The sequence below is a fragment of the Ranitomeya variabilis genome, chromosome 2 (assembly GCF_051348905.1).
Source record: "Ranitomeya variabilis isolate aRanVar5 chromosome 2, aRanVar5.hap1, whole genome shotgun sequence".
NCBI classification, from domain to species: domain Eukaryota; kingdom Metazoa; phylum Chordata; class Amphibia; order Anura; family Dendrobatidae; genus Ranitomeya; species Ranitomeya variabilis.
In genome coordinates, this window is record NC_135233.1 from 377,027,907 (window position 1) to 377,053,221 (window position 25,315).

The window sequence follows — 25,315 nt, forward strand, 5'->3', positions numbered from 1 at the left end:
AACACCAACAGGATGCACCGGCAGCAGACAACGAGACCGACAGGAATCTCCCCAACGAAGAATATTGCCCTTATGCCAATCCAAGAAAGGTTCGTGGAGTCGCAACCACGGTAGACCGAGGAGAATAGGATGAGAGATGTTGACTAAAACTAAAAATGAAATTCTCTCCCTATGAAGAGCCCCTACCTGAAGCTCGACCAAGTGCGTGACTTGAGTTATAGTTTCTTGCAGGGGTCTCCCGTCAACAGAAGCGAGAAGAAGAGGATTCTCTAAAGGCCTAAAAGGGACCGAGAATTTAATTACTTCTTCTAACCTAATAAAATTTCCCGCTGCACCCGAGTCCAAATAAGCCTCAAGAGAGAAACGTTTGTCATGAATGTGCAATAAAACGGGCAGAGTGAGGGGTTGAGAGGTTTCACATGCACCTAGGGAGGCCTCTCTTACCTGACCTAGGCGGAGGAGTTTTCCGGACGGTCTGGGCAGGGTCGAAGAAGATGAGAGGAGCAGTTGTTCGGAGAGTTTTACGCGATCAACGTGCATCGGCTCAGGAACAGAAACTGAAGCAGAGACCCTGGGATGCGCACTGGGCGGCCTGCGGGAAGTCATGGAAGAACGAGGAAATTTTCTCTCCCGAGCTCGCTCCTGAAAGCGAAGATCTATTCGCATTGCCAAGGCAATCAAATCCTCCAAAATAGTCGGAGTATACCGGCCAGCTAATTCATCCTTGATACGACTGGATAGCCCCCGCCAGAAAACCCTGACCAACGCCTCATTATTCCAACCCAAGTCGGAAGATAAAGTCCGAAACTGAATTGCATATTGCCCAACAGTTAGAGACCCCTGCTGTAAATTAAACAGGGCCTCAGTGGTAGAAGCCAAGCGACCTGGTTCATCGAACACTCGACGAAACGTCTCCAAAAATGGTGTTAACTGATTGACCACAGGATCATCCCGCGCCCAGAGAGGGTTAACCCATGCTAGCGCATCACCCTCCAAATGAGAAATAATAAAGGCTATCTTGGCCCGATAGGGTATTGCTGGGGAAGGAGCTCGAAATGAAGACGGCACTGATTCAGAAATCTCCGGCATAGTTTGGGATCACCATTGAAACGGGGAGGTTTAGCCAAACAGGGAGAGGGATGAGGCGCAGGGGTAGGTGCAGGAACAGACACCGCAGTCTGTAAAAAAAGAAGTCGAGTATCAACAGACGCCATATAGCCCAGAATATGGGACTGAGTGCTGTACCAGCTCTTGTTGCAAACTGGGCAACTGGGAGGCATTCCCCGGGTTAGAGGTCTGGAGGGCAGAAAGTCGGGAGTCCATGGATTTCATGAAGGACATCATCCGACTCTGATTCTCCCGAAAGGAAAAGTAGTTCCTTCTGAGCGGCCGCAGCTCCAGCGGGATCCATGGCCTTTGCATACTATTAGGACCCGAGAAGTGGACCCTCTGGGTCACGGCTTCAGAGCCCCCAAAGGCGAGCGACCAGATGGAGCCACCCCCTATACAGGGAGTGTTTGGGACAGGCCCAAGGAGGGTGAAGCCGCAACTGCCGGAGCCAAAGGGGCGACTAATGATAGGACCAAAGATGGGTCAGAGGACAGGAGAGAGAAGGAGCCACTGAGGCAAACAGAACGAAAGAGACACTGGACGGGCAGAGACAGCAGAGAAAATGTACTGACTGGAATGGAGGAGACAAGATAAACAGGGAACGTCAGGAACACAGGATCGGCTGGGACGGCTGGAACACAGGACTGGCTGAGACGCTGGAACACAGGACTGGCAGGGATGACAGGAACTCAGGACTGACGAGACGGCAGGAACACAGGACTGGCAGGGATGACAGGAACTCAGGACTGGCAAGATGGCAGGAACACAGGACTGGCAGGGATGGCAGGAACTCAGGACTGGCAAGACGGCAGGAACACAGGACTGGCAGGGATGACAGGAACTCAGGACTGGCAAGACGGCAGGAACACAGGACTGGCAGGGATGACAGGAACTCAGGACTGATGAGATGGCAGGAACACAGGACTGACAAGAAAGATGAGAATGAGACAGGAACCTAGACAGAGCAAACGCTAGTGGAGCCAAAGAAACTAAAGGGATGACGGCTAGAAACCGACAAACACAATAGATGCAAAGGCGTCTTACCTGGGCGAATGCAAGAGAGAAATACCCGACGGGCGCCGCCATATTGGGGGTGGAGCCAACGGGTCACGACCTCCCAGGAACCCCAGCGGTAAGAGGAGCCCGTCTGCGCATGCGCGGACCGCCGAAGGGACGAGCACCAGAGAATCCAGACGGAGAAGAGCGAGGAGGAGCGTCGGGAGCGCGCCGGCCAGAAAGGTAAGTATTAGGCGGCATAACACATATCATTATCATACCTACCAATAAAATTGCAAAATATAGCCGGGCTGCCTACTTGATTCTTTTTTTTTCTTAAAACCGATTTAACTAAAGAATTAATCAACTTGTTTAAACCCATTGGGTCCTCTCCACAATCATCTGAAAGATGGTGCGGTGACTTCCAAGTGTAGAGATGTCTCGATTCTCAGGGTGACATTGGAGACTACCAATTCGTGCTACAAAATTTTTCCAGGGTTTCCGACTTGAATTTTTTTCCAAAACAATTTAACTAAAAAAAATTAGTCAACTATTCTTAACCCTTAAATGACGGAGCCCTATTTTTTTTTTTAAATCTGACTTGTTACTTTGCGTGGTAATAATTCTGGAATGCTTGTACATGTCCCAATTTCTAAATATTTTTCTATCTACTGGCTAACACGGTACCAAGATTTATATCTTTCCTGTATGTACATGTCCCAACGATTCTGAGATTTATTTTTTTGTGACACATTGTGCTTTATGCTGGTGGTAAATTTAGGTTGATGTGTTTTGTGTTTATGAAAATGGTCAAAATTTTAGAGTCCTCAGTGGTTGATACTTTTTAATGGTTGACTGAAAAGGTTTTAACAAACAGCAGCTTTCCAGATCTTTTCACCAGGCATCAGATATTGCGCTATATCTGAAAAGTCACCTATTTATACACAACTAGACATAGAGCAGTGCAGTAATAAGACAAGTGACGTGAAGCAGAATGATCATTTTGGGGAGAAAAGAAAACAATTATGGCAATATACAGTATACTTGGATGAGTTTGGAGATAAGGAGTGTAAAGTTTTATTGTCCCTGATTGAGATCTGGTCCGGGGCTGTGATGTCCCCATGAAGGCTGAGGGACACAGTACTTAATTAATCTAGTAAGTCCCAAGTTGTCATTACCTGGTATTTAAACAAATGAGATAAAGAATGAGCAGATAGCATACAATAGATATGGTTCCAGGGAAACATCACTCATAGCGTGGTATAAGGTAAGTGACCATATTAGACTGGATAATTGGAAATACCAATCGGAGAAGAACCAAACCAATAAGAAAGAACTAATAAGTGGTCAAAACATGAGATATTGTGAAATAAAATACCTTATACTTACAAGTGGGTAAGTGGTGGCAAAGAGAGCGCGCACACAATAAAATAACATTAAAAAAATCTACTGTATACATACAGAATTGATGATACTTCAAGTAGAACCAGTAACGCAGAGTAAATTAGCTTAATTGATATAAAAAGCCATATCACACCCAAAAATTATAATTAGAGTGGGATATAGTGGATAATAGGATATAGGGGCATGATATAAAGAAGATGAAATATAGCTGTAAGGTTCCAACAAAGAATGTGGCACTCACCCCGACGCGCGTTTCGGTATGTACCTTTGTAAGGGGGTACCTGAGAATTGACGTTTACTTTAAATACTAGTATTTTAATATCCTTAATACTAAGATCAGTGCTGAAAAAAATTTTGGCCACAGGTAAGATCTGTCCTTCTTTCTTTTACTCTGTGGTGTTCTAAACTTTTGTGCTGTTTTTCCTACATAGACTGTGTTCACATGCAGGGTTTTTATTTTTTCTGCAGCAAAAAAATACTTTTTGTCAGTAAAAATGCGAGTTCCAAATGCATGTCCTGCTGTGTTTTCGCAATTTTTGTTTTTTGTGTGTGTGTGGATTACACATGTGCTTTGTCTACAGTGCACATTTAAACCCTTCATCCTCAAGCCATTTTTTTGTTTTTACCTCCCCTTCCTTCAAGAGTCATAGCTTCACTATGCAGTAAAACCAGTAAAACCAGCTATGATTCTCCAGGCGGCTGGGTGGAGGCTTAATTTTTGCTCATTGAGATTTCCTTTTTTTTTACCATTTTGGAGTAGATATGATTTTTGATCGCCTCTTATTGCATTTTATTGCAATGTTGCGGGTTGATCTGTGCAACTTCCAAGGCTACGATCTTTGACACAACAATTGTGCAATTTTTTAACTTTGAATGTTTGTCCCCTCAATCCAAATTGTCAAACCACACAAACTAGTTAATAAACAAATATATCTCCTTCATGTCATTGTTATTTTTAAAACTTGTTTTTATTTGATTAAGATGTTATGAAGGTTTCAGGAGCAATTTTTCATTTTTACTTTTCAAGAAAATTTAGAAAACTTACCTTTCGTGATCTACCGTATATAGTTTCAAAATGACTTTCAGGACCAATATATCTGGAAAATTTCCTAAAGTGATATCATCAAGTTTTCAGTACTGTTGTCGGGAAGTTTTTTTAACCCTCCATATACTTATAACTAGTTCTTCCAAAAACTCACAGACTCCTTATTTTTATGACAACAGAAAAAAAAACTTTTTTAACAGATGATAATTCTTTCAAGTATGTGAAGGAGTAATTCATTCAAGTGTCTGGCTTGGATCCTATCTTAAGTACTTTCTCCGTTACAGTATTCAGACTCTTCTCGAGTAAAAAAAGAAAAAAAAGAAAAAGTTCTGAGAAACATTTGAGAAGTTGATAAAAATCCTACGCAAAACAGAATCAGGGAACCGGTGTGGGAAGAAAGCAGTAGAATATCAAGTACATGTAAAACACTCACCATGATCCTGGTGCCGATGTTGACATGCTTGCTCAAAGTTCTCCTTCAAAGCTTCAGAAATATGAGAATGAGCAGAAGGCGTGCCTCTGCATGCCTCAGGCACTCCACACCTTCCCTAAAAGAAATCCAGTGAATTTTTCTACATTTTTTCTTCAGTCGATGTATAAAACATGAAAAATATTGTACATATAGAAAAACTTTCCAAATTGAGAGTGGTTGATACCTTTTTTTTGCGTCTAGAGAGAGAAGATGGTAATAAGTAGCAGCTCTGGAGACTCCTCCGTCTCATCATCAGATGTCAGGTAGGAGACAATATTGGAAGAGTCTCATATTTATATATAACAGGACATAGAATAGTACAGTAATGAGACACGACATAAAGCAGAATTATCAACATGGGAAGGGAAAAAAACAGTCATGGCAGTAAATACCGAATAAGTTGATAGATAAGGAGTGTAAAGTTTTATTGTCCTGTGAGATCTGGTCCAGGTTTATGATGTCCCCACAAGGTCTGAGGGACACATTTCTTAATTGCCACCAACCTGTAGCTCGATAGCCACATGTGGCTTGCGGGCCCGTGATGTGTGGCTCGCGACTGTCTGCCAGCTTGGATATGAGCAGATATGAATGGTGGCAAGATAGGAAACCCTGGAGCTTGGCATACTGCCTTGGTGTAATTTAGTTTAAAAGCTCTGGCTGTCATTATACCAATAATACGGGGTTCTCGGTGTCACTACTGTGAGTGAGGCAGGAGCTGTATGTGGCTCACTACCCTCTCTCAGAGCTGGATGTGGCTCGTGCTCCTCTCTCACAGCTGGATGTGGCTTGTGACCCTCTCTCAGAGCTGGACGTGTCTCGCGACTCTCAGAGCTAGGTGTGGCTCACGACCCTCTCTCAGAGCTGGATGTGGCTCGCAGCCCTCTCTCAGAGCTGGATGTGGCTCATGACCCTCTCTCGGAGCTGGATGTGGCTCTCAGCCCTCTCTCAGAGCTGAATGTGGCTTGTGGTCCTCTTTCATAGCAGGATGTGGCTTGTGGCCCTCTCTTTAAGCTGAATGTGGCTTGTGGCCCTCTCTCTGAGCTGAATGTAGCTCGCATCGCTCTTTCATAGCTGAATGTGGCTTTCAAGGTTAGAAAGGTTGGGGTCCTGTCAACAGTGTTTCAGCCAATCAGTAAGCTTAGAGGCTCATTTCTTGAGGTCGAGCAGAGCTGTTGAGCTCAGTTATGGGCTGCAGCGCTGTCAACATGACAACCATGCTGCATATAATAAAAGACACTAGGAATAGTGGCAGAGACTCAACGCTAGACTCGGGGAAGGTGAAAAAATTGCAGTTTTTAGGGGGGTTTTTTTAAAGCAAACTGCAGCCGAGCGACAGATGTTTTCCAAAACAGGAACACCCCTTTAAAACAATGTAGTACCCCAAAGCAGGGTACAACAGAATGTTCAGTTATCGCAAATGTCTTTACATAACCCTCTACTGCATTGTGTAAATGATAATGCACTTGCACCAGGATGCTGATATCCTGTACTGCTAAGTAACAGAGACTCATATTTGCACTAATATGCTCAGGATACTACTGGGTTAATGATGTTAGCCTTTTTAAGGTTCGCTCAGCGATTAAACTGAGTGAGTGCAATATGAGGAAACCTCGCATTGCACTAGCTACAATGCAAGCCAATGAGGCAGTGTTCATCTGTAAGTTTTTCTTCATCTAGAATTGAGGTGATGAAAAATTTGCAGCATGTTGTGAGTGGCTGAGACTCACCAATGAAAGTCAATGGGTGCGAGAACATTTTTTTGTCGGAAACCCGACATTTCATCAGCCGAAGTACAGTTAATTCAGAGTGGACCATCCGAATATATTAGAAGATATATATTGAATGTAAAAAAAATGGTGTGTAGTCCCCCTAATTTTTAATAATCAGGGGAGGGAAAGCCACTCTCTGGGGGCTGATGTTTATAGCCCGGGAAGGGGGTAATAAACATACAGCTTCCCAGGCTATTAATATTAGCTCACACCTGTGTAGTTAGCTGGTTAATAAAATGGGGTACCCCAAAAATAAAGTGACGTGGGGCCCCCCTATAATTAATAATCAGCAAAGGCTAGGCAGACAGCTGCTGGCTGATATTAATAGGCTAGGAAGGGGGCCATGGATACAGCCATAAGATGCACCAATTCTGGAGCTTAGCCTCGCTCTTCCCACTTGGCCTGGTGCACTGGCGAGGGGGGTTATAAATAATGGGGTTTATTTACCTTCGTATTGTCAAAGTGACATCAGGCAAAGAGATTAGTAATGGACATCTATAAGACCTCCCTATTATTAACCCCATAGTCAGATTGTAAAAATTATACAAGGACGCTGATAGTCCTCCGATGCCCATGGCATGAACATGGGCATCAGAGGATTATGTGCATGTCGGACAGGTGAGGAAAATGGTTGTTTATTATTTTTGCTTTTTTTACAGGGCTTCAATGGATTAGGCGTAAAAGTGAGTATAACTTTGTTTTTTATTTTTACATAAATGTGTAAAACAGGGTGTTGAGTTTAATTTCAAATAAAGGATTTTATTCTGGCTGTGTGTTAATTTCCAAATTCACTATGTGGTTAGTAATAGGGACGTCTTATAGAAAGCAGCCTGTTATGACCCCAATGGCAGAGGGTCTCAAAAGTACATACCAAGTCTGCAAACACAAAAAACCAGCTCATAGGGCAGTGGTAACTGGGCTGACCATATATCTAATCCTAGCACCACAAATAGCAGCAGCCGGGGAACGTGCCTACGTTGGTTCTAGACGTCTCGTGCCAGCCGGAGAACTAACTAACCCTAGAAGGGAAAAGATAGACCTTTCTTGCCTCCAGAGAAAAGACCCCAAAAGTTGGATACAAGCCCCCAACAAATAATAACGGTGAGGTAAGGAGAAAAGACAATTGTAAGAATGAACTAGATATTTAGCAAAGAGAGGCCCACTGACTAATAGCAGAATAAAGTAAGATGACTTATATGGTCAGCAAAAACCCTATCAAAATTTCCACGCTGGATATTCAAGAACCCCCGAACCGTCTAACGGCCCGGGGGGAGAACACCAGCCCCCTAGAACTTCCAGCAAAATCAGGAATCACATTTAGTACAAGCTGGACAAAAAAATAAGAGCAAGCAAATAACCAAAAAACAAGGAAGCAGGACTTAGCTTAATTTTGCAAGATCCAAGACCAGCAGACAGGAGCAAACAGAAAGGAACTGATTACAACGATGCCAGGCACTGGACTGAGAAACCAGGAAGTTTATATAGCAACACCCCTGGACTAACGGCCCAGGTGGGTGCCAAACTGAGGAAAGACAATCCCAGAGTCATATCACTAGTGACCACAAGAGGGAGCCAAAAAAGTCTAATTCACAACAGTACCCCCCCTTTAAGGAGGGGTCACCGAACCCTCACCAAGACCACCAGGGCGATCAGGATGAGCAGCGTGAAAGGCACGAACTAAATCGGCCGCATGCACATCAGAGGCAACCACCCAGGAATTATCCTCCTGACCATAGCCCTTCCACTTGACCAGATACTGAAGCCTCCGCCTGGAGAGACAAGAATCCAAGATCTTCTCCACCACGTACTCCAACTCGCCCTCAACCAACACCGGAGCAGGAGGCTCAACAGAAGGAACCACAGGTACAACGTACCGCCGCAACAAAGACCTATGGAACACGTTGTGAATGGCAAACGACACCGGAAGATCCAAGCGAAAGGACACAGGATTAAGGATTTCCAATATCTTGTAAGGTCCGATGAAGCGAGGCCTAAATTTAGGAGAGGAGACCTTCATAGGAACAAATCGAGAAGACAGCCATACCAAATCCCCAACACGAAGTCGGGGACCCACACCGCGGCGGCGGTTGGCAAAACGCTGAGCCTTCTCCTGTGACAACTTCAAGTTGTCCACCACATGATTCCAGATCCGCTGCAACCTATCCACCACGGAATCTACCCCAGGACAGTCAGAAGGCTCCACATGTCCCGAGGAAAAACGAGGATGGAAACCAGAGTTGCAAAAAAATGGCGAAACCAAAGTAGCGGAACTAGCCCGATTATTAAGGGCAAACTCAGCCAACGGCAAGAAGGTTACCCAATCATCCTGATCTGCAGAAACAAAACACCTCAAATAAGCCTCCAGAGTCTGATTAGTTCGCTCCATTTGTCCATTAGTCTGAGGATGAAAGGCAGACGAAAACGACAAATCAATGCCCATCTTAGCACAAAAGGATCACCAGAACCTGGAAACAAACTGGGATCCTCTGTCAGACACAATATTCTCAGGAATGCCGTGTAAACGAACCACATTCTGAAAGAACAAAGGAACCAGATCGGAAGAGGAAGGCAGCTTAGGCAAAGATACCAAATGGACCATCTTGGAAAAGCGATCACATACCACCCAGATGACAGACATGCCCTGAGACACCGGAAGATCTGAAATGAAATGCATGGAAATGTGTGTCCAAGGCCTCTTCGGGACAGGCAAGGGCAAGAGCAACCCGCTGGCACGAGAACAGCAAGGCTTAGCTCGAGCACAAGTCCCACAGGACTGCACAAATGACCGCACATCCAGTGACAAGGAAGGCCACCAAAAGGACCTAGCCACCAGATCTCTGGTGCCAAAAATTCCCGGATGCCCTGCCAACACCGAGGAATGAACCTCGGAAATGACTCTGCTGGTCCACTTATCAGGAACAAACAGTCTGTCAGGTGGACAAGAGTCAGGTCTACCAACCTGAAATCTCTGCAACACACGTCGCAAATCCGGAGAAATGGCTGACAGGATAACTCCCTCTTTGAGAATACCAACTGGTTCTGCGACTCCAGGAGAGTCAGGCACAAAGCTCCTTGAAAGAGCATCAGCCTTCACATTCTTTGAACCTGGTAAATACGAGACCACAAAGTCAAAACGGGAGAAAAACAATGACCAGCGGGCCTGTCTAGGATTCAGGCGTTTAGCAGACTCGAGATACATCAGATTTTTGTGATCAGTCAAGACCACCACACGATGCTTAGCACCCTCGAGCCAATGACGCCACTCCTCAAATGCCCACTTCATGGCTAACAACTCCCGATTGCCAACATCATAATTCCGCTCAGCAGGCGAAAACTTCCTAGAGAAAAAAGCACATGGTCTCATTACAGAGCAACCAGGGCCTCTCTGCGACAAAACGGCCCCTGCCCCAATCTCAGAAGCATCCACTTCAACCTGAAAGGGAAGTGAGACATCAGGCTGGCACAAAACAGGCGCCGAAGTAAACCGGCGCTTCAACTCTTGAAAGGCTTCCACGGCTGCGGGAGCCCAGTTAGCAACATCAGAACCTTTCTTGGTCATATCCGTCAAAGGTTTAACAACGCTAGAAAAATTAGCGATGAAACGACGGTAGAAGTTAGCAAAACCCAAGAACTTCTGAAGACTCTTAACTGACGTGGGTTGAGTCCAATCATGAATAGCTCGGACCTTGACTGGGTCCATCTCCACCGCAGAAGGGGAAAAAATAAAACCCAAAAAGGGAACCTTCTGTACTCCAAAGAGACACTTTGAGCCCTTAACAAACAAAGCATTCTCACGCAAAACCTGAAACACCATCCTGACCTGCTCTACATGCGAGTCCCAATCATCAGAAAAAAACAGAATATCATCCAGATAAACAATCATAAATTTATCCAGATACTTCCGGAAAATATCATGCATAAAGGACTGAAACACTGAAGGAGCATTAGAGAGCCCGAAAGGCATCACCAAGTACTCAAAATGACCTTCGGGCGTATTAAATGCAGTTTTCCATTCATCTCCTTGCTTAAGGCGCACAAGGTTGTACGCACCACGAAGATCTATCTTGGTGAACCACTTGGCACCTTTAATCCGGGCAAACAAGTCCGACAACAGAGGCAAAGGATACTGAAATTTAACAGTGATTTTATTCAGAAGCCGATAGTCAATACAAGGTCTCAAAGATCCGTCCTTCTTGGCCACAAAAAAGAATCCCGCACCAAGAGGGCAAGAGGATGGACGGATATGCCCCTTCTCCAGAGATTCCTTGATATACGAACGCATTGCGGTATGCTCAGGTACAGACAGATTAAATAATCTTCCCTTAGGAAATTTACTACCTGGAATCAAATCTATAGCGCAGTCACAGTCCCTATGAGGAGGAAGAGCACTGGACCTGGACTCGCTGAATATATCCTGGTAATCAGACAAATACTCAGGAACTTCTGAAGGAGTAGAGGAAGCAATAGACACCGGCGGGGAATCACCATGAATTCCCTGACAGCCCCAACTTGACACAGACATTGCCTTCCAATCCAAGACTGGATTATGGGTCTGTAACCATGGCAGACCCAAAACGACCAAATCATGCATTTTATGCAGAACAAGAAAACGAATCACCTCCCGATGTTCAGGAGTCATGCACATGGTTACCTGTGTCCAAAACTGCGGTTTATTTTCCGCCAATGGCGTAGCATCAATACCTCTAAGAGGGATAGGATTTACCAACGGCTCAAGAACAAAACCACAGCGCTTGGCAAACGACAGATCCATAAGACTCAGGGCAGCACCTGAATCCACAAACGCCATAACAGGGTAGGAGGACAATGAGCAAATTAAAGTCACAGACAAAATAAATTTAGGTTGCAAATTACCAATGGCGACAGGACTAACAACCCTAGTTAGGCGTTTAGAGCATGCTGATATAACGTGTAGAATCACCACAGTAAAAACACAACCCATTCTGACGTCTATGATTTTTCCGTTCATTTCTAGTCTGAATTCTACCACATTGCATTAAATCAGGTGTTTGTTCAGACAACACCACCAGAGGATTCGCTGCTTTGCTCTCCCGCAAACGCCGGTCAATTTGAATAGCCAGCGCCATGGAATCATTCAGACCTGTAGGAATGGAGAAACCCACCATCACATTCTTAATGGCTTCAGAAAGGCCATTTCTGAAATTTGCGGCCAGAGCACACTCATTCCACTGAGTAAGCACGGACCATTTCCGAAATTTTTGGCAATACACTTCAGCTTCATCCTGACCCTGAGAAATAGCCAGCAAGGCTTTTTCTGCCTGAATTTCAAGATTGGGTTCCTCGTAAAGCAATCCGAGCGCCAGAAAAAACGCATCAATATTTGCCAATGCCGGATCTCCTGGCGCTAGCGAGAAGGCCCAATCCTGAGGGTCGCCCCGTAAGAAAGAGATAACAATTTTTACTTGCTGAGCTGAGTCTCCAGATGAACGGGGTCTCAGAGATAGAAACAATTTACAATTATTCCTGAAATTCCTAAACTTAAATCGGTCTCCAGAGAACAGTTCAGGAATAGGTATTTTAGGTTCAGACATTGGACTACTGGTAACAAAATCTTGTATGCCCTGCACACGAGCAGCAAGCCGATCCACACTTGTAATCAAAGTCTGGACATTCATGTCTGCAGCAAGCACTAGCCACTCAGAGGTAAAGGGGAGGAAAAAAGAGAGGAAAGAAAAAAAAAAAAAAAACAAAACTCAGACTTTCCTTTCTTGTAATCCCACTTCTGCAATGCATTAAACATTCAACCTTGGCCTGGCATACTGTTATGACCCCAATGGCAGAGGGTCTCAAAAGTACATACCAAGTCTGCAAACACAAAAAACCAGCTCATAGGGCAGTGGTAACTGGGCTGACCAAATATCTAATCCTAGCACCACAAATAGCAGCAGCCGGGGAACGTGCCTACGTTGGTTCTAGACGTCTCGCGCCAGCCGGAGAACTAACTAACCCTAGAAGGGAAAAGATAGACCTTTCTTGCCTCCAGAGAAAAGACCCCAAAAGTTGGATACAAGCCCCCAACAAATAATAACGGTGAGGTAAGGAGAAAAGACAATTGTAAGAATGAACTAGATATTTAGCAAAGAGAGGCCCACTGACTAATAGCAGAATAAAGTAAGATGACTTATATGGTCAGCAAAAACCCTATCAAAATTTCCACGCTGGATATTCAAGAACCCCCGAACCGTCTAACGGCCCGGGGGGAGAACACCAGCCCCCTAGAACTTCCAGCAAAATCAGGAATCACATTTAGTACAAGCTGGACAAAAAAATAAGAGCAAGCAAATAACCAAAAAACAAGGAAGCAGGACTTAGCTTAATTTTGCAAGATCCAAGACCAGCAGACACGAGCAAACAGAAAGGAACTGATTACAACGATGCCAGGCACTGGACTGAGAAACCAGGAAGTTTATATAGCAACACCCCTGGACTAACGGCCCAGGTGGGTGCCAAACTGAGGAAAGACAATCCCAGAGTCATATCACTAGTGACCACAAGAGGGAGCCAAAAAAGTCTAATTCACAACAGCAGCCACAGGTAGGAAAGCGGCCATAGCTCTTATATATGGGGAGCAGGTAGGAGAGTGGCAATTGTTATGATCTGGTGGCCTAAGAGCAGCATGAGACGTACTCTGGAGAAGGTGGTACCTGTACTGACCGCAGACCCTGAACTTAACAACGCAACTAGAAGTAGCCGTGGAATGTACCTAGCGCTCCCTAGACATCTCGATACAGCCGGAGGACTAATTACCCCTAGAGATAGAAAAGGGAAAACTATCTTGCCTCAGAGAAAATCCCCAAAAGATAAGCAACCCCCCACAAATATTAACTGTGAGAGGAGAGGGAAAAAACATACACAGACGGAAATGACAATTTAGCAAAGGAGGCCACTTCTAGCTAAATAGAAAGGATAGGACAGAGTACTATGCGGTCAGTATTAAAACACTAGAAAATATCCACCACAGAAAATACAAAATCTCCACAGCTAACTAAAGATATGGAGGGTATATCTGCATCTCCAGAGATACCAGCTTGGCTAAACAAATCCTTATACAGACCAAGCTGGACAAGACAAAAACATGGAAAAGAACTGAACAATAAGGCCAGAGCATGTGGACAGCAAAAATCACAGCCAGAACTTATCTTTGTTGAAATTAACTGCAAAGCAGAAGGGACCAGGCAGGCATGTGAATCCTCCAGGAACAATGGACAACTGGCACTGACTAAAGGGTGAAGCAAGACTAAATAGCCCAGTCCAAATTGCAAAAAGTGAACACACCTGATAACTGCTGCGATTCAGAGACAGCAGCGCTACCACTTACAACCACCGGAGGGAGCCCAAGAGCACAATTCACAACAGGCAATATCTTCTATATATGAGAGAGCAGGGAGAAGAGCGGCCATATCTTCTACCGTGTTTCCTGATAGTAAGACACCCCCGATAGTAAGACGTAGTGGGGGTTTTAGCGGGGTCGGCTAATGTAAGATGCACCCCGAAAGTAAGACATAGTACTGTACGTTGGAAAAATATAAGCCGTACCGGTACCTTTTGCTGCATTAACTGCGGGATGTGGACGATTCAGCGATGTCTTCACTGGTAACCAGGGTAAACATCGGGTTACTAAGCGCAGGGCCGCGCTTAGTAACCCAATGTTTACCCTGGTTACCAGTGTAAATGTAAAAAAAAAAAAAGTGAGGTGTCATATCTTGTTTTTTCCAGAGGTGATTTTGGAGTTTTTGGGCTGTCGGGACAGAATACAGTGGCTCTTCCTTTGCCTTTTGGTGTTTTTAATCCTTCAGAAAGATACTGTTGACTTCCATCTCCAAGTTCTAAACGTCGCTTCGCCGGAGGGCGCCCCAGTGCAGGCTGCAGTAGGCCGGCTCTGGCGGCGGGTCCATGCGGGGTGGAGTAGATGAAGCTGGCCGCTGCTTGCTGCTTGCTGCTCGTGGCCGGGGGCGGCGCTGTGGTTGGCGCAGAAGGCGGCAGATACCTGCACGTCCTGTCCTCCCCCGGCCCGGTGCACCATCCCCCGCACGGACTGTGCGCTCCGGAGCAGCAAGCAGCGGCCAGCTTCATCTACTCCACCCTGCATGGACCCGCCGCCAGAACCGGCCTACTGCAGCCTGCACTGGGGCGCCCTCCGGCGAAGCGACGATTAGAACTTGGAGATGGAAGTCAACAGTATCTTTCTGAAGGATTAAAAACACCAAAAGGCAAAGGAAGAGCCACTGTATTCTGTCCCGACAGCCCAAAAACTCCAAAATCACCTCTGGAAAAAACAAGATATGACACCACTTTTTTTTTTTTTTTTTACATTTACACTGGTAACCAGGGTAAACATCGGGTTACTAAGCGCGGCCCTGCGCTTAGTGACCCGATGTTTACCCTGGATACCAGGGGACTTCGCATAGTTGGTCGCTGGAAAGCTGTCTGTGTGACAGCTCTCCAGCGACCACACAGGTTTTTTTTCCAATGTAAGACATACCCCGAAAGTAAGACATAGTGGGACTTTTGAGTGGTAAAAGAATGTAGGACACTGTCTTACTTTCGGGAAAACACGGTATATATGAGGGAGCAGGTAGGAGAGCGGCCATAGATCCTTTATATGAGGGAGTAGGTAGGAGAGCGGCCATAGCTCCTATACAGGTCCTTCTCAAAAAATTTGCATATAGTGTTAAATTTCATTATTTACCATAATGTAATGATTACAATTAAACTTTCATATATTATAGATTCATTACCCACCAACTGAAATTTGTCAGGTCTTTTATTGTTTTAATACTGATGATTTTGGCATACTCCTGAAAACCCAAAAAACCTGTCTCAATAAATTAGCATATCAAGAAAAGGTTCTCTAAACGACCTATTACCCTAATCTTCTGAATCAACTAATTAACTCTAAACACATGCAAAAGATACCTGAGGCTTTTAAAAACTCCCTGCCTGGTTCATTACTCAAAACCCCCATCATGGGTAAGACTAGCGACCTGACAGATGTCAAGAAGGCCATCATTGACAACCTCAAGCAAGAGGGTAAGACCCAGAAAGAAATTTCTCAACAAATAGGCTGTTCCCAGAGTGCTGTATCAAGGCACCTCAATGGTAAGTCTGTTGGAAGGAAACAATATGGCAGAAAACGCTGTACAACGAGAAGAGGTGACCGGACCCTGAGGAAGATTGTGGAGAAGGACCGATTCCAGAGCCACCGTGCACAGGCGTGTGCAGGAAATGGGCTACAGGTGCCGCATTCCCCAGGTAAAGCCACTTTTGAACCATAAACAGCGGCAGAAGCGCCTGACCTGGGCTACAGAGAAGCAGCACTGGACTGTTGCTAAGTGGTCCCAAGTACTTTTTTCTGATGAAAGCAAATTTTGCATGTCATTCGGAAATCAAGGTGCCAGAGTCTGGAGGAAGACTGGGGAGAAGGAAATGCCAAAATGCCTGAAGTCCAGTGTCAAGTACCCACAGTCAGTGATGGTGTGGGGTGCCATGTCAGCTGCTGGTGTTGGTCCACTGTGTTTCATCAAGGGCAGGGTCAATGCAGCTACAGGTAGCTATCAGGAGATTTTGGAGCACTTCATGCCTCCATCGGCTGAAATGCTTTATGGAGATGAAGATTTCATTTTCCAGCACGACCTGGCACCTGCTCACAGTGCCAAAACCACTGGTAAATGGTTTACTGACCATGGTATTACTGTGCTCAATTGGCCTGCCAACTCTCCTGACCTGAACCCCATAGAGAATCTGTGGGATATTGTGAAGAGAAAGTTGAGAGACGCAAGACCCAACACTCTGGATGAGCTTAAGGCCGCTATTGAAGCATCCTGGGCCTCCATAACATCTCAGCAGTGTCACAGGCTGATTGCCTCCATGCCACGCCGCATTGAAGCAGTCATTTCTGCCAAAGGATTCCCGACCAAGTATTGAGTGCATAACTGAACATTATTATTTGATGGTTTTTTTGTTTGTTATTAAAAAACACTTTTATTTGATTGGACGGGTGAAATATGCTAATTTATTGAGACAGGTTTTTTGGGTTTTCAGGAGTTGTATGCCAAAATCATCAGTATTAAAACAATAAAAGACCTGACAAATTTCAGTTGGTGGATAATGAATCTATAATATATGAAAGTTTAATTGTAATCATTACATTATGGTAAATAATGAAATTTAACACTATATGCTAATTTTTTGAGAAGGACCTGTATATGAGGGAGCAGGTAGGGGAGCGACCATAGATCCTATATATGAGAGAGCAGGTAGAGTGGTCAAAACTTCTATATATGAGGGAGCAAGTAGGAGAGCGGCCATAGCTCCTATATATGAAGGAGCAGGTAGGAGAGCGGCCATAGCTCCTGTATATGAGGGAGTAGGTAGGAGGGCGGCCATAGCTCCTATATATGAGGGAGCAGGTAGGAGAGCGGCCATAGCTCCTATATATGAGGGAGCGGGTAGGAGAGCGGCCATACCTCCTATATATGAGGGAGCAGGTAGGAGAGTGGCCATAGCTCCTATATATGAGGGAGCAGGTAGGAGAGTGGCTATATCTTCTATATATTAGGGAGCAGGTACGAGAGCAACCATAGCTCCTACACATGAGGGGGTAGGTAGGAGAGCGGCCATAGCACCTTTATATGAGGGAGTAGGTAGGAGAGCGGCCATAGCTCCTATATATGAGGGAGCAAGTAGGAGAGCGGCCATAGCTCCTATATATGAGGGAGCAAGTAGGAGAGCGGCCACAGCTCCTATATATCAGGGAGCAGTGTTGTGAATTCTGTTCTGGGGTTCCCTCCGGTGGTTGTTGGTGGCATTGCAGCTGTTCCTGGCTTGCAATCCTGGTCAGGTGTCCCTGCTGATTGCAGGCCTGACTGGGGTATTTAGGGCTGCTGGATTCATTAGTCAGTGCCAGTTGTCCATTGTTCTTGGAGGGATTGCATCTCTCTCTGGTTCCTCATGCTCTGCTGCCAATTCAGCTAAGATAAGTGTCTGTTTTTTTGTCTCTGTGCACACATGCAGTGTGCTTGTAATTCAGTGCAACTCATTTGTGTTTTTGTCCAGCTTAGACTTTGTTTGGATTTTTCAGTCATGCTGGATTCTCAGGAGTTGCAGATATACTTGCTATGTCTTTAGTTAGATGTAGTATATTTGTATTTTCTGCTGTGGATATTTTTAGGATTTTAATACTGACCGCTTAGAATTCTGTCCTATCCTTTCTATTTAGCTAGAAGTGCCTCTTTTGCTAAATTCTGTTTTTCTGCCTGCTTGTGTCTTTCCTCTTATACTCACAGTCAATATTTGTGGGGAGCTGCCTATCCTTTGGGGCTCTGCTCTGAGGCAAGATAGAATTCCCATTTCCACCTATAGGGGTATTTAGTCCTCCGGCTGTGTCGAGGTGTCTAGGACTGGTCAGGCACACCCCACGGCTACTTCTAGTTGCGGTGTCAGATTAGGGTTTGCGGTCAGTACAGATACCACTTACTCCTGAGAAAGTCTCTCATGCAGCTCCTAGGTCACCGGATCATAACAGTACAACTGACCGACAATGAGTTAAATGCATCTCAGAAGAAGGGAAGAAAGGTGCTGAGCCATTTTTTTCTGTAGCCTGTTTTTTCTTTCCTTCCCTCTTTTCCTCTGGGTGACTGAGGAGACTTGTGCTAGCATGGATGTTCAGGGATAAGTTTCTTGTCTAGACCAGCTTGCTGCTAGGGTACAGGGTATTTCGGATTATATTGTTCAGACTCCGCTTTTAGAGCCTAGGATTCCTACTCCTGATTTGTTTTTTGGGGACAGGTCCAAATTTTTGACTTTTAAAAACAACTGTAAACTGTTTTTTGCTCTGAAACCTCGTTCCTCTGGTGATCCCATTCAGCAGGTTAAAATTGTCATCTCCCTGTTGCGTGGCGACCCTCAGGATTTGGCATTTTCACTGGAATCTGGGAATCCGGCCTTGCTTAATGTAGACGCCTTTTTTCAGGCTCTAGGATTATTATATGACGAGCCAAATTCTGTGGATCAAGCGGAAAAGACCTTGTTGGCCCTGTCTCAGGGTCAAGAAGCGGCAGAATTGTATTGTCAGAAATTTAGAAAATGGTCTGTGCTGACTAAATGGAGTGATGAAGCTTTGGCTGCAATTTTCAGAAAGGGTCTTTCTGAATCTGTTAAAGATGTTATGGTGGGGTTTCCCACGCCTGTTGGTCTAAATGATTCTATGTCTCTGGCCATTCAGATTGATCGGCGCTTGCGGGAGCGCAGAACTGTGCTCGCTGTGGCGTTGTCCTCAGAGCAGATGCCTGAGCCTATGCAGTGTGATAGGATTCTGTCTAGAACGGAACAACAGGGATTCAGATGTCAGAATAGCTTGTGTTTTTATTGTGGCGATGCTTCTCATGTCATTTCAGTCTGCCCTAAGCGTACAAAGAGAAACGCTAGTTCAGTTACCATCAGTACTGTACAACCTAAATTTCTGTTATCTGTGACCTTGATCTGCTCATTGTCGTCATTTTCTGTCATGGCGTTTGTGGATTCAGGCGCCGCTTTGAATCTAATGGACTTTGAATTTGCCAGGCGTTGTGGTTTCCCCTTGCAGTCTTTGCAGAATCCTATTCCTTTAAGGGGCATTGATGCTACACCTTTGGCTAAAAATAAGCCCCAGTTTTGGACACAGGTGACCATGCACATGGCGCCAGCCCATCAGGAAGATTGTCGTTTTCTGGTGTTGCATAATTTGCATGATGCTATTGTGCTGGGTTTTCCATGGTTGCAGATGCATAATCCTGTGTTGGATTGGAAGTCTATGTCTGTGACTAGTTGGGGTTGTCAGGGGGTTCATAGTGACGTTCCTTTGATGTCAATCTCCTCTTCCACCTCTTCTGAGGTCCCAGAGTTTTTGTCTGATTTTCAGGATGTATTCGATGAGCCCAAGTCCAGTGCCCTTCCACCGCATAGGGACTGTGATTGTGTTATTGGCTTGATTCCAGGCTGTAAGTTTCCCAAGGGCCGACTTTTCAACCTGTCTGTGCCGGAACATACCGCCATGCGGAGTTATGTTAAGGAGTCTTTGGAGAAGGGGCATATTCTTCTCCCATCTTCTTCACCGTTGGGAGCGGGATTTTTTTTTGTTGCTAAGAAGGATGGCTCCTTGAGACCCTGTATTGATTATCGCCTCTTGAATAAAATCACGGTAAAGTTTCAATACCCTTTGCCTTTGCTTTCCGATTTGTTTGCCAGGATTAAGGGGGCTAGTTGGTTTTCTAAGATTGATCTTCGGGGGGCATATACTCTTGTTCGTATTAAGCAGGGTGATGAATGGAAAACTGCGTTTAATACGCCTGAAGGCCATTTTGAATACCTTGTGATGCCATTCAGACTCTCTAATGCTCCATCTGTTTTTCAGTCCTTCATGCATGATATCTTCCAGAATTATCTTGATAAATTCATGATTGTATATTTGGATGATATCTTGATTTTTTCCGATGATTGGGAGTCTCATGTGAAACAGGTCAGGATGGTATTTCAGATCCTTCGTGATAATGCTTTGTTTGTGAAGGGGTCTAAGTGTCTCTTTGGAGTGCAGAAGGTTTCTTTTTTGGGCTTCATTTTTTCTCCCTCATCTATAGAGATGGATCCGGTTAAGGTTCAGACCATTCATGACTGGATTCAGCCCACATCCGTGAAGAGCCTTCAGAAATTTTTGGGCTTTGCTAATTTTTATCGCCGTTTCATTGCTAACTTCTCCAGTGTGGTTAAACCCCTGACCAATTTGACGAAGAAAGGCGCTGATGTGGCGAATTGGTCCTCTGCGGCTGTCTCTGCCTTTCAGGAGCTTAAACGCCGATTTACTTCTGCCCCGGTGTTGCGTCAGCCGGATGTTTCTCTTCCGTTTCAGGTTGAGGTTGACGCTTCTGAGATTGGGGCAAGGGCCGTTTTGTCTCAGAGGAATTCTGTTGGTTCCTTGATGAAACCGTGTGCCTTCTTTTCTTGTAAGTTTTCGCCTGCTGAACGCAATTATGATGTCGGCAATTGGGAGTTGTTGGCTATGAAGTGGGCGTTTGAGGAGTGGCGACATTGGCTTGAGGGAGCCAAGCACCGTATTGTGGTCTTGACTAGGGTTGAGCGAAACGGGTCGATCATTTTCAAAAGTCGCCGACTTTTGGCTAAGTCGGCGTCTCATGAAACCCGATCCGACCCCTGTGCTTGTCGGCCATGCGGTACGCGACTTTCGCGCCAAAGTCGCGTTTCAATGACGCGAAAAGCGCCATTTCTCAGCCAATGAAGGTGAACGCAGAGTGTGGGCAGCGTGATGACATAGATCCTGGTCCCCACCATCTTAGAGAAGGGCATTGCAGTGATTGGCTTGCTGTCTGCGGCGTCACAGGGGCTATAAAGGGGCGTTCCCGCCGACCGCCATCTTACTGCTGCTGATCTGAGCTTAGGGACAGGTTGCTGCCGCTTCATCAGAAGCAGGGAGAGCGTTAGGCAGGGTCCACTAACCACCAAACCGCTTGTGCTGCAGCGATTTCCACTGTCCAGCACCACCTTCGGTGTGCAGGGACTGTGGAAGCTATTTTTTTTTTTTTTTCCCCTCAGCGCTGTAGCTCATTGGGCTGCCCTAGAAGGCTCCGTGATAGCTGTATTGCTGTGTGTACGCCACTGTGGAAACCAACTGCTTTTTTCAAAGCACATATCCTCTTGTTCCTTCCTTTCTGCACAGCTATCTTTTCTGTTTTTCCACACTTTTTATTTAATTTGTGCATCAGTCCACTCCTATTGCTGCCTGCCATACCTGGCTTACATTACTGCAGGGAGATAGTAATTGTAGGACAGTTTTTTTTTTTTTTTTGTTTTTTTTTTTTGTGGGAGATTAAGATTGGCATTTCTGCTACAGTGCCATCCCTGTGTGTGCCATCTCTCACTGAGTGGACCATAGAAAGCCTATTTATTTTTTCCGTGATTTGTGTTCTAAAATCTACCTCAACACAAAAACAGTACATCAATCAGTGGGAGAAAAATATTGGCCTCAGTCAGGGCTTGTGTGCCACTGCTGTGTGTGCTATCTCTCATTCAGTGGGCTATAGCAAGCCTATTTTTTTTTTTTTTTTTTAATATTATTTGGTTTCTAATTCTCCCTGAAAAAAAAAAAAAAAACCTAAAAAAACAGTGGGAGAATAATATTGCCCTTTCAGCTTGTGTGCCAGTCTTGACTCCTGGGTGTGCCACCTCTCTCCCTCTCATTCAGTGGGCCATAGAAAGCCTATTTATTTATTTTTTTAAATATTATTGGGTTTCTAAAGTCTCCCTGAAAAAACAAAAAATACATAAAAAAACAGTGGGAGAGTAATATTGCCCTTTCAGCTTGTGTGCCAGTCTTGACTCCTGGGTGTGCCACCTCTCTCCCTTTCATTCAGTGGGCCATAGAAAGCCTATTTATTTTTTCCGTGATTTGTGTTCTAAAATCTACCTCAACACAAAAACACTACATCAATCAGTGGGAGAAAAATATTGGCCTCAGTCAGGGCTTGTGTGCCACTGCTGTGTGTGCTATCTCTCATTCAGTGGGCTATAGCAAGCCTATTTTTTTTTTTTTTTTTTTAATATTATTTGGTTTCTAAAGTCTCCCTGAAAAAAAAAAAAAAACATAAAAAAACAGTGGGAGAGTAATATTGCCCTTTCAGCTTGTGTGCCAGTCTTGACTCCTGGGTGTGCCACCTCTCTCCCTTTCATTCAGTGGGCCATAGAAAGCCTATTTATTTTTTGGTTTTTTTAATATTATTTGGTTTCTAAAGTCTCCCTGAAAATAAAAAAAAAAAATACATAAAAAAACAGTGGGAGAGTAATATTGCCATTTCAGCTTGTGTGCCAGTCTTGACTCCTGGGTGTGCCACCTCTCTCCCTCTCATTCAGTGGGCCATAGAAAGCCTTGTTTTTTTGTTTTTTTTTTAATATTATTTGGTTTCTAAAGTCTCCCTGAAAATAAAAAAAAAAAACATAAAAAAACAGTGGGAGAGTAATATTGCCATTTCAGCTTGTGTGCCAGTCTTGACTCCTGGGTGTGCCACCTCTCTCTCTAATTGTGGGCCATAGAAAGCCTATTTATTTTTTGGTTTTTTTAATATTATTTGGTTTCTAAAGTCTCCCTGAAAATAAAAAAAAAAAATACATAAAAAAACAGTGGGAGAGTAATATTGCCCTTTCAGCTTGTGTGCCAGTCTTGACTCCTGGGTGTGCCACCTCTCTCCCTTTCATTCAGTGGGCCATAGAAAGCCTATTTATTTTTTGGTTTTTTTAATATTATTTGGTTTCTAAAGTCTCCCTGAAAATAAAAAAAAAAAATACATAAAAAAACAGTGGGAGAGTAATATTGCCATTTCAGCTTGTGTGCCAGTCTTGACTCCTGGGTGTGCCACCTCTGTCCCTCTCATTCAGTGGGCCATAGAAAGCCTTGTTTTTTTTTTTTTTTTTAAATATTATTTGGTTTCTAAAGTCTCCCTGAAAATAAAAAAAAAATACATAAAAAAACAGTGGGAGAGTAATATTGCCATTTCAGCTTGTGTGCCAGTCTTGACTCCTGGGTGTGCCACCTCTCTCTCTAATTGTGGGCCATAGAAAGCCTTTTTATTTTTTTCCTTCATTTGTGTTTTAAAATCAACCTCAACACAAAAACACTACATCAATCAGTGGGAGAAAAATATTGGCCTCAGTCAGGGCTTGTGTGCCACTCCTGTGCGTGCCATCTCTCATTCAGTGGGCCATAGAAAGCCTTGTTTTTTTGTTTTTTTTTTAAATATTATTTGGTTTCTAAAGTCTCACAGAGAAAAAAAAAAAAAAAAATTAGGTGGGAGATTAATATTGACATTAGTGCTTGAGTGACAGTCCTGCGTGTGTGTCATCTCTGTGATTTGGTGTCACAGAAAACAGAGTGTGTAACATTGTGCCTGATTTTCCTTGTGGTCTCACCAACCTGTTAAGGGATATTGAAATCATACTGAAGTTATAGCTCACCGTGTAAGTTGTTTGACAGCAACAAATAAAGTTAGTTTGGTTACGATTTTTAAACAATGAGGAAGTCTGGTGCAAGAGGTCGTCGTGGGCGTTCATTGTCAGCTGGTAATGATGGTAGTGGTAGTGGAGCATCAGGTGGTCGTGGGGATAAAAATATTCCACCTAAGTCTGGAGCTGTGGAGCCAGTTTCGTCGTCAGGCTACACAAGGCCTCGAACGCTCTCTTTTCTGGGAGTAGGAAAACCGCTTTTAAAGGCTGAGCAGCAACAGCAAGTTTTGGCTTACATTGCAGACTCAGCCTCTAGCTCTTTTGCCTCCTCTTCCGAAACTGGTAAATGTAAAAGCAGCGCGTCGCTTGTGGATGTTCACGGTCAGGGACAAGTCGCTTCCTTGTCCTCCTCAGCAAAAACTACAACAAGAGAGAAGGATGCAGCAGGCGACACAACGGGTCACTCCATGGAGCTCTTTACACATACCGTCCCTGGCTTAGAAAGTGAAACATTTAACAGGCCATGCCCATTACAAGTAGATTCTGACATGGAGTGCACTGATGCACAGCCACAGCCAGAGTACTATGCTGCTCCTTTGACTCAGACCACCACATTGCCCTCTCAGGGTACAGATCCACAATCAGACCCTGATGAGACTATGTTGCCCCGCCACGAACGCTATACCACCGACCGACACAGTGACACAGACGAAGTTGCACACGAGCTCGAAGAGGAGGTAATAGATGACCCAGTTATTGACCCCGATTGGCAGCCATTGGGGGAACAGGGTGCAGGCGGCAGTAGTTCAGAAGCGGAGGTGGAGGAGGGGCCGCAGCAGGCATCAACATCGCAACAGGTTCCATCTGCCGGGCCCGTATCTGGCCCAAAACGCGTGTCAAAGCCAAAACCTGTTGGAGGACAGCGTGGCCATCCGGTTAAAGCTCAGTCTGCAATCCCTGAAAAGGGATCCGAGTCTAGGAAGAGTGCAGTCTGGCATTTTTTTAAACAACATCCAACTGATCAGCGCAAAGTCATCTGTCAAAAATGTTCAACTAGCTTAAGCAGAGGTCAGAATCTGAAAAGTCTAAATACTAGTTGCATGCATAGACACTTAACCACCATGCATTTTCAAGCCTGGACTAACTACCAAACGTCCCTTAAGGTTGTAGCACCCTCGGCCAATGAAGCTAGTCAGCAACGCAACATCCCTTCCGTCACTGTAAGGCCACCATTTTCCGCACCACCGGCAGTATCTGTGCAGGTTTCTTTGCCAGCCAAAAGCAGTCAGGGTCAGGGAATCACCAGTTTAGTAGGAGGAAATATTGCATCTAGGGCACCGGCGGAAACAATACCGTCTCCAACCGTCTCTCAGTCTGCCATGTACACCGGCACACCCGAAAGTTCCACGATCTCCTGCTCTCCAGTCCAGCTCACCCTACATGAGACTCTGGTTAGAAAAAGGAAGTACTTATCCTCGCATCCGCGTACACAGGGTT

General features: G+C 44.9%; 1 protein-coding gene across 1 annotated transcript in view; it reads right to left on the reverse strand.

The window, feature by feature from the left end:
- LOC143803805 (complement factor B-like) overlaps positions 1-25,315 on the reverse strand; it is a 122,101-nt gene that overhangs the window by 32,550 nt on the left and 64,236 nt on the right. Inside the window, exon 10 of the mRNA XM_077281571.1 lies at positions 4,989-5,103. Coding sequence (XP_077137686.1) covers positions 5,084-5,103 — 20 coding nt within the window. The 3' untranslated portion in view covers positions 4,989-5,083. The remainder of the gene's footprint in view (positions 1-4,988; positions 5,104-25,315) is intronic.